The 15,490-nt window shown below is 23.9% G+C and overlaps 5 protein-coding genes across 5 annotated transcripts; 2 read left to right on the forward strand and 3 right to left on the reverse strand. All coding sequences in view use genetic code 6, as the record gives it.

The window, feature by feature from the left end:
• Nucleotides 1-126: 126 nt before the first annotated feature.
• TTHERM_00841290 (kinase domain protein) lies at nucleotides 127-2,905 on the forward strand (the record flags this gene model as incomplete). The annotated part of the gene is made up of 5 exons (XM_001027245.2): nucleotides 127-210; nucleotides 275-494; nucleotides 542-972; nucleotides 1,032-1,175; nucleotides 1,235-2,905. Exons 1-5 carry the CDS (start codon nucleotides 193-195, stop codon nucleotides 2,903-2,905), a joined length of 2,484 nt encoding a protein of 827 aa, XP_001027245.2. The 5' UTR covers nucleotides 127-192.
• A 325-nt stretch (nucleotides 2,906-3,230) lies between these two features.
• On the forward strand, nucleotides 3,231-5,158 carry TTHERM_000841299 (calmodulin-domain kinase; the record flags this gene model as incomplete). Its single annotated transcript, XM_012800877.1, has 2 exons — nucleotides 3,231-4,338; nucleotides 4,395-5,158. The coding sequence occupies 2 exons, from the start codon at nucleotides 3,231-3,233 to the stop codon at nucleotides 5,156-5,158; spliced, it is 1,872 nt and encodes a 623-aa protein (XP_012656331.1).
• A 912-nt stretch (nucleotides 5,159-6,070) lies between these two features.
• TTHERM_00841300 (hypothetical protein) lies at nucleotides 6,071-6,673 on the reverse strand (the record flags this gene model as incomplete). The annotated part of the gene is made up of 1 exon (XM_001027246.1): nucleotides 6,071-6,673. One exon carries the CDS (start codon nucleotides 6,671-6,673, stop codon nucleotides 6,071-6,073), a length of 603 nt encoding a protein of 200 aa, XP_001027246.1.
• Nucleotides 6,674-7,109: 436 nt separating this feature from the next.
• TTHERM_00841310 (hypothetical protein) lies at nucleotides 7,110-12,546 on the reverse strand (the record flags this gene model as incomplete). Its single annotated transcript, XM_001027247.2, has 3 exons — nucleotides 7,110-7,902; nucleotides 7,958-8,736; nucleotides 8,845-12,546. 3 exons carry the CDS (start codon nucleotides 12,544-12,546, stop codon nucleotides 7,110-7,112), a joined length of 5,274 nt encoding a protein of 1,757 aa, XP_001027247.2.
• Nucleotides 12,547-13,762: 1,216 nt separating this feature from the next.
• On the reverse strand, nucleotides 13,763-15,448 carry TTHERM_000841311 (GPI transamidase subunit PIG-U; the record flags this gene model as incomplete). The annotated part of the gene is made up of 8 exons (XM_012800878.1): nucleotides 13,763-14,011; nucleotides 14,071-14,181; nucleotides 14,235-14,387; nucleotides 14,449-14,535; nucleotides 14,598-14,873; nucleotides 14,932-15,003; nucleotides 15,063-15,188; nucleotides 15,245-15,448. 8 exons carry the CDS (start codon nucleotides 15,446-15,448, stop codon nucleotides 13,763-13,765), a joined length of 1,278 nt encoding a protein of 425 aa, XP_012656332.1.
• Nucleotides 15,449-15,490: the final 42 nt, after the last annotated feature.

Raw genomic sequence — 15,490 nt, forward strand, 5'->3', positions numbered from 1 at the left:
TATTAAAATAAAGATAATTTTTGTAATTATCAACATGATATGAAATCATTTAAACTGAGGTATAACTTTTTGGATGATGAAATATTATTGGTTAAATTAGTGATTAATTATTTTAAAATCACAAATTAATTAATTTTAAACAAAAAAACAAGAAAGGATTATAAGTGTATTAATTACATAGCATAAAAATAAATGAGCAAAGAATTAGAAGTAAATTTAAATTATCAGATATTCTTATTAAAAAAGATTGCTTTATTTTATATAAAAATGTCAGAGCTAGTATTTAAACTAATTAGAAAGGATAATCAATCTTATTAATGGTAATTAAAATGAAAAAAATAAAGATAATCTAGAAGATATCAAATAGTTTTTGAGCCAGCACTACTTATATTTGAGTAAAGTATTCAGAAATTTGGAATAAAATGATTTAGAAAGCTTCATAAAAGGATTTAAGTGCTCAATTTACGTTAAAGACTAATTGATTGAAGTACAGGGTATAATATTTTGTTTATTTAAGTTGTTATATTTAAAGATTTTAAAGGAATTTAATCATCAAGGTTAGGAATCATTATGAAAGGAAAAGTTAAGATTTAAAGCAGCAACAATGGAAAGAAAAAATAATATCATGAAAATAAAATGGTTTTAAGGCCTGGAGATAAAATTGGTGCTGAATCAATGCTACTAGAAAAGGCTAATTTATTTAGCTTAATTGTTGAGACTGAAGAATTAGTTCTACTAGAAATAGAGAAGTATTTTTTTGATAGATGCATACGCTAATTAGAATCAGAAAGACTAGAGTCTAATATTGCTTTTTTAAAATCTACATAATTATTTAAACATATTACAAATGACTCAATTTTAACTATGATCCTTTATAATTCAGTGAAAATATCATTTTAAAACAATGAAGTTGTTTATTCGTAAGACTAAGCTTCATATGCAATATATATCGTCTTGCATGGAAAATTTTAGGTAACAAAAATTAAAATTATTTTTCGATTAGTATTTATAATATCGTATGATTAAATAAGGTTTAATAGAGGTTTTAAGATGACACTGATTAATTTATGGATCAAGTCTCGATTTGTAGTGATAATTAAGAAGGTACACCAAATTTAAGAAAATAGTAAAGCTTGGATCAGAGCAGCTTTTTCAGCAACACAACTACTTTGAAAGTAAACATTGATTTTAAAAAAACATTAAATTAAAATCTTGCTTTATGTTTTGTGTATAGATTAGGACTGTAGAAACTTATGAAATATTTGGTGAAGAAGAAATAATGGATATGAGACAACGGAATTCTACAGTAGTTTGCTTGCAAGATTGTAGTGAAGTATTAGTAATACGTCCAGTAATTTATAAGTCATGCATTCTAAAAGATGATGCTGTGAAAAAAAAATTAGTTGAATTAATTGGATAAAAGCAATAAGAAGCAAAAAAGAAAGAAAAATAAAAAAGGGAAAAATATTAAAGTCTTAATTTAAGTAAAATCAAAAAATAAAATAGTAGCTTTCTTATACAAACCCCTAAAAATTGTCAAGTTAGTGATGCTAAAGAAAGCTAATTTGCCAAATAACATAAAATAAACTAAAATAATGAGTTTTATCTACTAAATTAACAAAAAAGCGAAACAGATAGCTTAACAGAGTCTAATTGCAGTCCACTATCATCAAGTAGTAAATAAAAAAAGCTTTAAAATATCAAATTTTAATTTTAAGATAAATTCAAAGAAGACACTATTTACAAGTAAGATATTGATACATTTGCAGGATTTATTAAGCGCCAGGATTCTATTTTTAACCCTGATTTTGATTTCCTCGAAAATAAAAGTGTAAAAAATTAAAACTGTTAAAACATTAGTGATAATCCTTTAGAATTTTCTAACGGATTAGAGGTAAGTGGTAAAAAAATTACAGACTTAACTAAAATTAATAAAGCTCACAGAATTTTATATTAGCATATACATGCTTCAACTAAATAGAGCCCATCTTAAAAAGTTGATTTCTAATCTGGCCCTTACCAGTCATAAAAAGAAACTGATAGATAAAGTTTTAACAATATAGAAGTATCTCTTCAATTTGAAAAAATCAACTATTCACCTCCTCCCTTGTTCAACCAAAAATAAGAATTAAATAATAAATCCTTTACAGATAAGTAATAAAAAAGCTCTAAAAAAAAAATAGTATACTCTTACAGTATGAATAATTCTCCAAAACTCTCTGATTCTCATCTCTCTTAGCCATCTAAAGCTTAAATTAATTTAAATAGTATAGTATTTTAAAACTCTAAATAACAGAATTTAAATATTGATCATTAATCTAAAATTTAGTTGAATTAAGATAAAATCAAATTCATTAAAAACTATTTTAAATTTTAATCAAGTATAAAATCTTAAGAATAAGTTAATTAACTAACTGAGAGTTGCAAAATGTAAACCAAAAAGTAAAATAAAGACTAAATACTTGATAGTTCATAAATATTTTCTCAGACAAGACATTTTCCATTAACCTCAGAAAATAAAAAAATTAGAATTAAAAGTTTAAGCCAAGCTGGATCAAGAAATAGTATACTTAAAACAGCCTAAGAAGGCATAAAGAACTAGAGTGATTTAACGAGGGAATGTATCAATCGTCCTGCTATAATCGTTCCTAATTCAATCCCTCTATAGAGTCCTTTAAGTAGCGTTTTTTCTACTTAATTAAGTTTATCTTCCCTTCAATAACTTAAATAAAAGGTATATTAATAAAAACCTCTAGATATAGAAAAGTATGCTTTTTACCAGGCTTCTTAAAAAGTACCTTTCTTTATAAAAAGTTAATAGTCTTCTAGAAAATATAATAAAAATTAGTCTTAATATTTATCTAAGCAAACCAATGACCTAATTTTGTAAACTGATATTAAATGATTATAATAAAACTGTAAATATTTTCATTTAAAAAAATTAAAATAAATAAACATTTTTTAATAAAAACATAATTTTTTTTGGATTATTGATTTTTAAATACATATTTTTTAATCTTTACATATTTTTCGGTATTACATTACAAATTATGAATATCATATCTTTTTTTACTTCAGAATTAAAAAACGCGGTATAATTTATTTGATTAGTTATTTATTAGATTTGATTTAGTTATCTTAAATTTGTTTTTTTTTATACCAAAAATTTAATTTTTGATAAAAAATTTTTAGATTAATAATTTATTTGCAAAACTGAGTAGTAAGCCAATATGAAAACAAGATCTTAAGATAAAAAGCTTGGAACAGCAAGCCCAAATTAGAAAAGCCAAAGCTAAAAAGATAAGAAAAATGAAGAAAATAACGATGAATAGCACTTAAAGCAATCAGCTAACAAAAACCTCACCTAAAGCAATAAAAAATAAAAAAATTCAAGTTAAAATAATACTAAAATTGAATCAATTGTAAAGAGCCCTAATTTAGGTTCATAACTAAAACCTGAAAATACAAGCAAGTATCTTTCAAGCACTTCTAAATCTCCATAAGCAAAGTCTCCTCAACCTAAATCTCCTGCTTAAAATGGCGCTTTAGCAGCTAATTCTCTTGATAACTTTCACTTAGATAATAATCACAATTAAAGTGAAATAAAAGAAAAGAGAGTAGAAGATATAAAAATAGACTTAGGCTCTTTTATACAAAAGAAGGAAACAAATATAGATGAGTACTTATCGCAATTTGATGATAAAATTAAATTAGGAACTGGTCACTACTCAGAAGTTTACAAAATTAAAGATAAGTTGAAGGATGTTTATAGAGCAATGAAAATTATTAACAAAAAAAAAATCCCTTTCAATGAGAAGGAGTCTTTTTTAAGAGAAATCAAAATTTTGAAAAAATTAGACCATCCTAACATCCTAAAGCTATATGAATTTTTAGAGGATAGCGATAACTACTACCTGATTACAGAATTTTGTGAAGGCAAAGAACTCTTTGATGTTATTCAAGATAATTGCGAAAATCTCACAGAAAAAGATATTGCCTCAATAGTTCAGTAAATTCTATAATCTCTTGCTTATGCTCACTCAAACAAAATAATGCACAGAGATATTAAGCCTGAAAATATAATGGTTCAGACAGATAAAAACAATAATTATATCATTAAATTAGTAGACTGGGGAATAGGGAGTGATTTTGGATCTAACGATTCAACTTTAAACCAAAAATGTGGTACACCTTACTATGCTGCCCCAGAGGTTATTAAAAAAAAATACAATGAAAAATGTGATATTTGGAGTACAGGAGTTATTTTATATACTCTCTTAGTTTCAGAGATTCCTTTTGGTGGTGATTCTACAACTGACATAATTTTGAATGTTTTAAGTAAATTTTTTAAATGATTCAAATAAAAATAAATTTATATATTTATAATATTAAAGAAGGAAAATACGATTTGAAAGGCTAAGAATGGAATAAAGTGAGTGATGAAGCAAAAGATTTAGTTTAGAAGATGTTAAATTATGAATATGAAAATAGAATAAGCGCAGAAGAGGCTTTGTAGCATCCATGGTTTAAATAAATTAATCAAAAACTAAGCAAATAGGTTCTCAAAGTAAATCTATCAAAGTTGAAACTATTTCAAGCTCAATCATAATTGTAGAGAGCTGCAATGAGTTTTATAGTTAGCCACTTAATCAGCGAAAAAGAGAAAGAAGAGTTTTCTCAAACGTTTAAATAATTAGATGAAAATGGAGATGGATAGCTCTCAAAAGCAGAAATAATGAATGGATATAAAAAGGTATTCGGCAAAAATATATCTGAAGAAGAAGTAAATAAAATATTCGATTAAATAGATGTAAATTAGAGTGGATTTATAGATTATACTGAATTTATTACTGCAGTCATAGATGATTCTGTATTTATTGAAGATGAAAAATTAAGAAAAGCATTTAGTTTATTTGATAAAGATGGAGATGGATACATTACTTAGCAAGAAATATAAAATGTACTAGGAGTTGGTATGGATTTTGATTCAGAAACTTGGACTAAAATAGTTGCAGAAGTTGATGAAAATGGAGATGGTTAAGTTTCTTTTGAAGAGTTTAAAAAAATTATGCAAACTTTAGTTAAACAGGAAACAAGTTAAAAAAGAAAACAGTAAAAAAAAAAATCTTTAGTTATGGAAGATGAAAAATAATCTTGAGTAATTTTAGATTATTATCTTAATAATAAAAGAAAAATTAGTTTATTTATAATTTTCCCTTAAAAGCAAACTAGTGTACTTACTAACTACTCTTACTTATTTACTTCTTTACTTCTCTTCATATTTCTAGTACTTAAAATTTTTTAATTATTTATAACTTTGTGATTAGTATTTACAGAATGAATTTAACAGTAATAATTTAATCTTAATATCAACCTAAATTTTATTTTTAATTTTAAATATTTAAATTTAATCACCAAATATAATTTGATACTTCAAATTATTTTTAAATAGAATATGACCTTAATAAAAACTAACATTTTTTAAAAAATATATTTTGATTTGAAAGAATTTATAGCCTATTACTCCAAATAATTTAGATTAAATTTATAATTTAATATAAGCTACCTAAAAATATTGTAAAGAATTATTAATGATAGAAATGATAATTAATATAAGAAAGAACAAAAAATTTTTTAAAAAAAACTCTATTTTAGTTTTTTAATGAATTATAATAATAAACTTTCTATATATTTATTGCTGCAAAAATATATTAGATATTTTTTATATAAAGCAATACAATTAAAGTAATAGATAGATAAATTAAAAATAAGCATTAATAATACATTCATAAAAAAAATAAATTTTTAAAAATTGAATATCTTGAATATTTATTTAATAAAAAAACAAAGATATATTAAATTAATAAATACTCTTAAAAATTTTAAATTAATTTAGGTTTTCCAATAATTAATAATAAATATAAAAATTAAACTTAAAATTGATTTTAAATTTCATATATATTAGTTTGATAAATATTTAGAATCGTAAAACATAAAAATAATTAAAAAGTTATTAACTTATTTTAACATTTATTATTATATTTATTTGATTTTAGAATACAAACTATTATCATAAATCGTCATGCATGTTGATTTACTTTTATTTTTTTAAGTGAATGTTAATTTAACCTTTTTCCAAGAATAATGATATAGGAGCATTTTATAGAAATTAAGATATTTTAGCTTTAAATAAGGGCTCTAAAGTCCTTAGGAACCCTTTTATGAAATCATTATTTAAAAATTTATCTGGAATGAAATTGCTTATTAATCCAATATCTAAATCTAATTTTTCCCAAGGGGTAAATGAAAAAGATTTACAGGTCTTAAAGTCTCTTGAGATTATAACTTATATTTACATTTTCTGAATATTGATTTCTGGATTAAATTTTTTATCATTAATTTCAATAATAACTTTAGGGTTTTCAAAAGTAACTAAGAAAATAAATTAGTCAACATCTGTTTAGTATTTGACATTGTTTTTAAGATTCAAAAGATTAATTGCTGTAACTTTAAAGCTCAAGAATTGCAAAGGATATGCCTCATCAATTTAGGGAAAGTAAATGCTAGTAGTTTCTTCTCCTAAATTTTCTATCATATTTTTGAAGAATTTACCAAGATCTGCTCTGCATACTGCCACAAAAATAAAAACTAAAGTTAAAAACTTGCGCTGCATTGAAAATTAATTTTGTAAAGATATCAAAATAAATTTGATGATTTCTATTTTTTTATTTTTAATTAGATAATAAATAGCTGTAGATTTCATTAATTTGTGATAATATAAGATTTTTTAGATTTTGGATGAGAAAGATAATTTATTTTTTTATCTTAGTAGCATTCCCATAAATGAATTTGGTGAGTATATATGTATAAAGATATTTACATAAAATTTTAAACAAATATTATAAAAATGTTAAGAAAGATGAGATTTAAAAAAGATAAATTAATTAATTACATTTTATCGTATTAAGAAAATTTTTTTATATATTTGAATTATAAAATATTTGATTTCTGATATATTAAACTTTATTTTTTCTCTGTCTATTTTGTCTATCTAAATCAGTAACTAAAAGAGTCTGTTTGTTTGTTTATTTGTTTGTTTGTTTGTTTTATCATAAATTCTTTATGTTACTGAAATTCTCTGATTGTCTGGCAGACAATTTTCCTTAATTGGTTATTGATTTTTTCAGTGGACTATTTTGAGACTTTTAAGAAAAAGATTACTATTGCTAAATTTTATTTATATTCATCTGGGTGTTAATTATAGAATTTATATTTTAATGTAGGTTATGAGTTTAGTTACTTATTGCATTTCCAGCCTGTGCTGCCTTCATATTTTCTTGGTGATTGTTAACAAAAATGTTTATTATATTATTATTTGAGTAAGTAAAATATTATTATTAATTTTTTTTTCCTGCAGAGTTGTATTGGTTTCTTTATGGAGACTAAGAATTTTAATTTGTTTATTAGACTGATGACATAATTCTTTTTGTCTCTGGAGCTGTTTACTAAGTTAATTAATTTGTTGAGGGTAGACTTTAAAGTTATTAGTTTTAGGCAGCTAATATTTAACTAATGTTTGATTAACCATGAAGATGCTACTATGATTAGCTATTTTAAAGAGACGAAGCTTATTTTATGATTGTTTATTTATTGCCAATATTACTATTAGCAAGTTAGCTAAATCCCAGGTTTGTTTATGAAACAAGGTTCTGAGATAGATTATGAGGTTATGTTGATTAAGTCAATGAATCAGCTTCACTTTTAGTATACTTATGATGTACAGTCTTTTTATTAGAGCTGTTTTGAGTTGAAACCATAAATTAAGTATAATTTTAACTCTAGCCTTACTACTGCATAGAAGATGGTTGTTTCTGTATTTCTTAAGTTTGTTGTCTGTAAGACCTTATTTTAATTAACAAATATTAGTTAAATAAATTTATTTGTAAATATAAATTACTAAGGAGCAGGTATATGCGATTTAAAAGTAGAAGTGCTGGCTAAGATTGATGGATTTTATGAATTGTGGAGAGTAGGAGCAGCGTTCATTGAATTTATTCTAGTGTGTTTTATTTTGTCTAAAATTTTCTTAGATGAATTTTGATGTGAGTTTGCAACACTTTGAATCTGTGAATTAGCATTTAATTGAGAGTTAGAACCAAAGTTGTTGATTATTGTAGAGTATCCACTGCCTTACTAGCTTTGAATTCCGTTTTACTATCCCTGAACATAAATATTAGTATTATTTGCGCTATTATTATAGGAGGATATGTAAGAGGTCTTATTAAAATCTACATTAGGATTTGAGTGGATCATTCTATTATTTTATTCAGAACCAATTTTACTGGCTTGCTACTTGTATTACAATTTCTTTTATGCAGCAGTTAAATTTTGATCTCTGTTATTTTAAGTAAGCTATTAAGCAGTTAAAAGAAGTTGTGATGCACCAACGTTTAGTAGACTTCCTTGCTATTATTTATTATTGAGATTTGATTGATTTTAAAGCGAGTTGGAGTTATTTCCAATATTTGAATTCTTGATTTAAGAGCTTACTCTTCTCTAATTTTACTCTCTATCAGAATTTTATTTTATTAAACTGTTATTTTAATAAGTTAATTCTGTTTTTTATATTCTTTATATTCTTGGAGAAATCTCTTTTGATTGTGACTAATCAGTGCTATTTTACTGTCCTCTTTAAGTCTAGCTTCCTCTTTAAGTTGCTTCGCCCTTAGCATAATACTTTTCAAAAATTAAAAATAATTTTTTTATTTATTTGCTTTAAAAAATTTATAAAATTAAATTGCTTTTGGAGTAAATTATAATTTGTTTTTTCTTTTAAATTTTTACATTTAACCTTTGGCTGTTTTGCTTAAGTTATTGTGTGTCTTGCATACTAGAGTTAGTAGCAGTTGTTTATGCGTTTTTAAGTGAATCCTTATGCTTTTAAAACATTGCAGCTGTCCTCTTTTGAACTTCTTTGTAAATCTACTTTAACTCTCCTAAGTTTTCAAATTTATAATTTGAGAGTGATTTTCTAAGGAAAACTTAGCCTTAATGAGATTAAGATAGATCATTTGATGAGGGAATATATTATTAATTTTCTGTTTATTTAACATTTGAATCATTAATAACTGTTTACTATTTTATTTAAGAGGCAATAAGAGGGTTCGAAGCTTGCTCGAACTCATTTAAATTTGGGTATTTTACATAAATATTTAAGTTTTCATTTGAAATTTATTGGTTTTTAATTTAAATTTATGAATTTTATAATTAAATTTAATTTTAAATGACCTATTAACTTAACTATTAAGAGTTAATAGAGTGTTAAGATTTTTATTGGCTTGTTTATCTACTTTAAACGTTAGTGAGCTAGGTTGATTATGAACCCGGATTTTGGTGCTAATTAAGATTCGATTATTAAAGTGGTATGTTTTATTTAGTTTTACTTTGATTTCTTGATGCTTGTTAAGATTGAGAATAACTTTACAAATCAGATGTCATAAGGTTTGCTTCTCTATATGTTTCCATAGTTTATGTTCTTCCATGTCCATTTATCTATTGGTATTGTTAAATTTATTCACCAGGACCATTATTTTAATATATTTTTAGGTTTTCAGATGAATTTTTTATAGCTGCTCCTTAAATAAGGCTTTAGATATTTCCAAATTGCTAAGCTTCCATCTATTTTGGATTATTTTGTTAATTGTTTGCTATATAGTTTTATATCTGCACTTAGTTGTATTTTAACTATGGCTAGTTTATTTAAATATTTTATTCATTGTATATATTGCTATCTAAGTTATTACGTTGAAGAGTCACTTAAATATCAAATTAATTTTCTCTTCTTGTATTTATTGCTTCAAAAGCTTTTTATTTTTATTAGTTGAGATCTATAGTTCCTTTATTCACAACTTTGCTAGAAATATCTTTATCTCTCGCTGATAAAGTCTTCTAAGAAAGAGTTTATTGATTACTTTTTTTATTGTATTAAGATCTGTCTGTGTTAGGAGGTTTTAAAGTCTCCTCATTTTTTAATTCACTTTTACTTTATTATGAAAGTTGTCTTTATGATGCACTAAATTATTAAAGTTCTTAAACTTGAGATCTTTAGTAGTTCTATAATTACTAAGAAAATTATTATTAGAATTGCTAACTAAGCTACTACGAAAGGGTTTATTAGTTTTATTGTTGGCCTATGATCATAGAAGAAGCTTATTATCCTGAAGGGAGAGGTATTTAAGGTATAATCAATCCGCTATTGCTATTCAATTTTTTTGGGGCAAGCTGATCTGAAGACTATGTATTAAAGCTCTTTTTACTTGCCAATTAATCTTAATTCATGGAGTTTTGCTATGATATTATAACTTTCTAATTCTAGCTTGTATTTTATATTTGTATATTTTATGATGATTTCTATTCTTTATTTGACTAGCTTTGGTATTTAGAGCTTGTATTACTCATCAATTTACTTTATAAACCATTTTTAATTTGCTCAGTTGGTAATGAAGACACTATTTATCCTTCGGTATTCAACTATTTTCCTAATCCATTTATGCTCTACTGAAGGGAATTCAAACTATTCCTTTCAACTGATTGTGTAATTGATTATTTACCTGTTGTAAATTCTGAAAATTAATTACTAAAAGGATATTCGTAGTTTTTTGCGTCTTTTGTGGATTAATTTGCACTATTTTTTTCTGAATTTCTAGCTACATTTAATGTGTTATTTGCGGAAAATCCTGTTATGCTGCTTATTTACCCATCAACTTAATATTTGTTGTATCCTACACTATTAAGACTTTGCTATTTTAGATTTGATCCATGTTTTTCATTTAATGATTGGTGCTAAGAAGGATTTTAAGTTTAAATAGAGCTTAAGTATTATGATGGTTGACTAGATATAGCAGCTATTCCTTTTTGCAAATCTTTTGCCTGCTCAGTTTTACCTCTATTATTAAGATTCTATTGTTATTATAGTTGCTCAATCTAAGGCTTAAAATTTACTAAATTTATCATATCTTAATTGAGTTTTGATATCTGATTTTGAGCCATTTCATCTTTACTTAGGTTGTAAGATTCTCTCTCTGTTTTCAAGCCTATATTATTATTTTTAAGAGACTCCTATATAGTCCTTTAGCTATGAGGTGGAGAATTATTTAAAGATATTTACTGGGCTATGCTATTTTCAGATTAAAGTTTGTTATTTAAAACTCCTTATTAAAAATTCTAACCATTTTAAAGAATTTATTGCTTCAAATCATTTTAAGATTTTTTAGAAAATGAGTCTTTTTTCAAGAAATTTTTAACGTTCTAGCTGTTTTTAACCAAATTTTATCCATTTTTTAACTCTAAATTATTATTTTGAAGTATTTAGTGATTAATAAGCAACGGCTAGTGATTTTACTAACCTTGTTTCTAAATTATATTTTAAAACTATTAAGAGTTAAAACCAATAAATTCATTGCTGACTGTTTCTGTTAGGATTTGATTATTCAAAATATTTTCTGATTATCTCTAAGAAGCTAATGGTGCTTACAGAAGACCTTATTAATTATTTTATGTTTTTAGGTGGTTCAAAAAATTGCTTAGATTTCCAATACTTTAAGAAACATCCTAATCAAAAAAATAACTCTACATACTTTTTGTTGAATTTATTAATATATCATTTAATTTATGATTCAAATCTTAGAGTGTATTACTTTAAACTGATTTGGTTTACTCATCTAAATCATCAAGTGGCGCTAGGAACCGTTCGTTATCATTTAAAGTTTTACATAGATCTGATCTATTGTTTTTATCTTCAATGTTTAAATCTTTTTCATCTTTTTTATTTTTATTATCCTTGTTTACATCTTCTTTTTTGCTTTTTTACTCTGCTTTTAGAGCTACTGCCTACTCATCTTAATTATCTTTTTTACCTTCTTTTTCCTCTTTTTCTTTTAACATACGAGTAATTTAAATGTAATAAATTCTCCTCTTTTTGTCATGGAACTTATTTAGGATATTAGTGGTGGGGACCATAAATAAACGAGCAATGTCTCTATGAAATTTATAGTATTCAGTCAATCTCTTAATCTTATTATCGTACTCATGTAAAAAGTAAAATCTGTTGAGATACTCTTCAATTTCATCGTATGTTTGTATGTCTTTTAACTAAATCACAGCAGATGTACGCTAGTTTGCTAAAATATCATTTATATCCTTTGTAAAATAGTAATTTTAAGATGCACTATATTTGGAATAAAGAGCAGTTGATATCATCAGACTAAACTAGGAAGGCTTCTTGCACTTATTACAAAAAAGGCAATTTGAACTAGTCCTTTAACATTAATTTATAAATATTTGCCTTTAAGATATTGATCCCTAACTATTTTCTGTATAAAGTCTGTTGTAATTGTTTTGCGTAGACTTGGCAGTCTTTCCTTTTTCTTTTGAATTTTGCTAAGTTTAAGGAATAATTTATTTTATTTGCTTTTTGTTAGTTATCAAAGCCATTTGCTACTACTAATATTGATATTAAGTATGCTATTATCCTATGCTTTATGACATGAGTTAAACTATTTTTCACTTCTCTAACTGATATAAACTGTAATGAGTCAGCCTGTAAAATTCTTCTAATACCTGCTTCGCTTGCAAAAATCTAAAATAAGAGCTAATTATCCTTGGTTTGTTTTATGAGTGTCTTTATTTAACAAATTACTAGTTTTGTATATAGAATCAAACACTCTTCAATTTTATTGTAAAAAAGAGCTTTCAAAAAATTAGTATGTTTTCTTTGAAATTTTTATACTAAATTAAATGCACAATCCTGATTATATCTTTCTTTGTACTCATTTGAGCTGTAATGAATATAGTTGTATTGTGAAATCAAATCAAAGGAAATAAATGAGTGAAATAAATACATATTCCACTAACTAACTAACATTCAATAATTCATATATTTTAATAAAGACTCATTTACTTACATAAAAAATTAAGATAAAACCCTCATTTCAAAAATTTTTAATGAAATTATAATAAATATTTTTTTAAGCTTTATTCATTTATTGTTATCTCTCATTATTTTCTCACTTTATCTGCATCTTGATTTTTTTTCAAATTACTATAAATTAAATAATACCCATTAGTTTTTTATTTTATTTTTTCATGGTGATTTGAAAATTGATAAGCAAGCATTTTTAAAAATTCTTCAATTCTTTATAACTTAATATTTATCAATAAAAAATAAGAATATCTGCATAAAAAATTATAGCCACATTTTTTAATTACTGAATTTAAGCAGCACATAACTACCAACGAATAAAATTCTATTTTTATGTTTATTTTTTTGTTAAAAGAAATTTTTATCTCTCAAAAAAAAAATATATTTTAAATAAAGAAGTGAAAAATTACCCTTATTAAATTTATTAAAGTAGAAAAAGTATCAATTTTAAAAGACAAAAAAAGTTTTACTTATTTATTTAAATTTGGATTGCCATTTAAAAAATAAAAAAATATTAATTCCTTTAGATGCTTAAACAAATTAATTTACAAAACAATTTAAAAAAATAATATTTTTACAAACAAATTTAAAGAAATTTATATTATGTGTGCTCAATTAAAAAAAATTTTTTAAATCTTATAAAATGTTATTTTTGAGAAAAATTGAATTAATTGAAAATATTGTAGAAATTATTAACAAATATTATACATGATAAATTTATTTTGTTTAAAAAATAGCTAACTTATAAAATAAAAATTGAATAAAATATTTTATCACTTCTTTTCAATTATTCTTTTTTTCAGCTAAATTAATTTAATCATTTTTAGATTTTTCTTCCTGATCTTTTAATTCTTTTAATTCATTTTTCTTTTAGAAACATAATGATTTCAAAGCTTCAGTAACCATTATTATTAAGAATACATAAGCCACCATTGTTTGTATAAACATGAAGTTAGGATTTCCTGTTAATCCATAAAACCAGTAAATACCAAGCATAGAAGTTAGTCCTAAAACTACCAAAGGAGCATAAAACTTTAATAGATAGAGAAATATTTTATTTAAAAATCAAATAATTAAATAAATATTTTTACCAAAACAGCAAATACTTTAATTTCTACTATATATTCATAGGCTGTGAACAAAAGAGTAAATATAATTATCAAATCATATACTGTTATGAAAGAAAAGTGATAATAACCTACCTAATATATTAAAATTAAATATTATAATTATGTGTATGTTATATTTAACTTACAAATAGAGATACACCTGCTATGAATCCATATAATCCTGAAGTAAATTAGTTATCCTTAATTGCTTTATAGGATATTTATACTAAAGGAAAAATATGACAGAGGGGTAAGAAAAAGTATATCATGTGATACATATTTTGATAACTATTAAACATCTTTTTAAAATATTATTATTAGATATATTCTTTGTAACTATTTAATATTAATAATGTTTACTCCTGAGAATATTGACCACATTAAACCTATTGAAGGCTAAAAGAGTTTTACATGATAAGCACTGATGTAAGCATTTTTAAAAAAGTTCTTTTAATAAATAAAATTATTTAATTATTTTTATTTTGTAAAAAAAAATTTTATTTATTTACCAAAGATCCTAACAAAATGTATGAAGCAAAAAGTAATGCTACAAACACTGAAAAGCTAACAACAATTGAGAATACAGAAAGAGCAGCCTTTTACTTGTTGAGAAAACTTGAGCATACCAAAGGTACAATAAGCATTATCATAGTTGGATTCAAATATAATGATACTCCATAAAATAAGCTACCTAAAAATCTGTTATTTTTTGCAAACAAATATACTGCTAATAATCCAAAAGTGTATTCAAATATAGATGTCCATTTTGTGATGATAGCGAAAAACTAATATATTTGTTGGTATAATAGTTTAACTTACATAATTTAAGCTTTTAATTATTACGCTGAGGGGATTTAAATGATATGCATATCTAATAAAATTACTAATCTTCTATCTAGTCTGAAGATCTTTTTTCTAAATTTATATAACAATTTTTATGACATATTAAAGCTTTAAGTAAATCAATTAGTTACTTTTGAGTGACTAAATTCTAAATTAGAAACTAATTCAGCTAATAATAAATCAAAAAGCACAAATAAAACTGTTATAGCTCCAGGAATATTCTTCAAGTAATACAATCCATAGACCATGAAAGGTTTCTATAAAATATTTATATTTTTTTATCTAATTTCAAGCCAATTTTATTTAAATTTACCTAAAAGATATGCTCGACTTGATATGGATCTTAATTCTACCCAATAAAATAGAATGCTTCTTAAACTCTGGAATAATCAGTAAATTTTGTATTAAAAAAGGGTATTTGCTTAATAGAATTCTCCAATGCACTATCTTATAAAATATAAAGTAGTCCTAATTTTATCGTTACAAAAACTATATGGGATGGCCTAAATATATTCATTTATATTTCGCTTAAATATAAGTAATTCCTAAAATTTGAAAA

This window comes from Tetrahymena thermophila (assembly GCF_000189635.1).
Source record: "Tetrahymena thermophila SB210 genomic scaffold scf_8253894, whole genome shotgun sequence".
NCBI lineage: Eukaryota > Ciliophora > Oligohymenophorea > Hymenostomatida > Tetrahymenidae > Tetrahymena > Tetrahymena thermophila.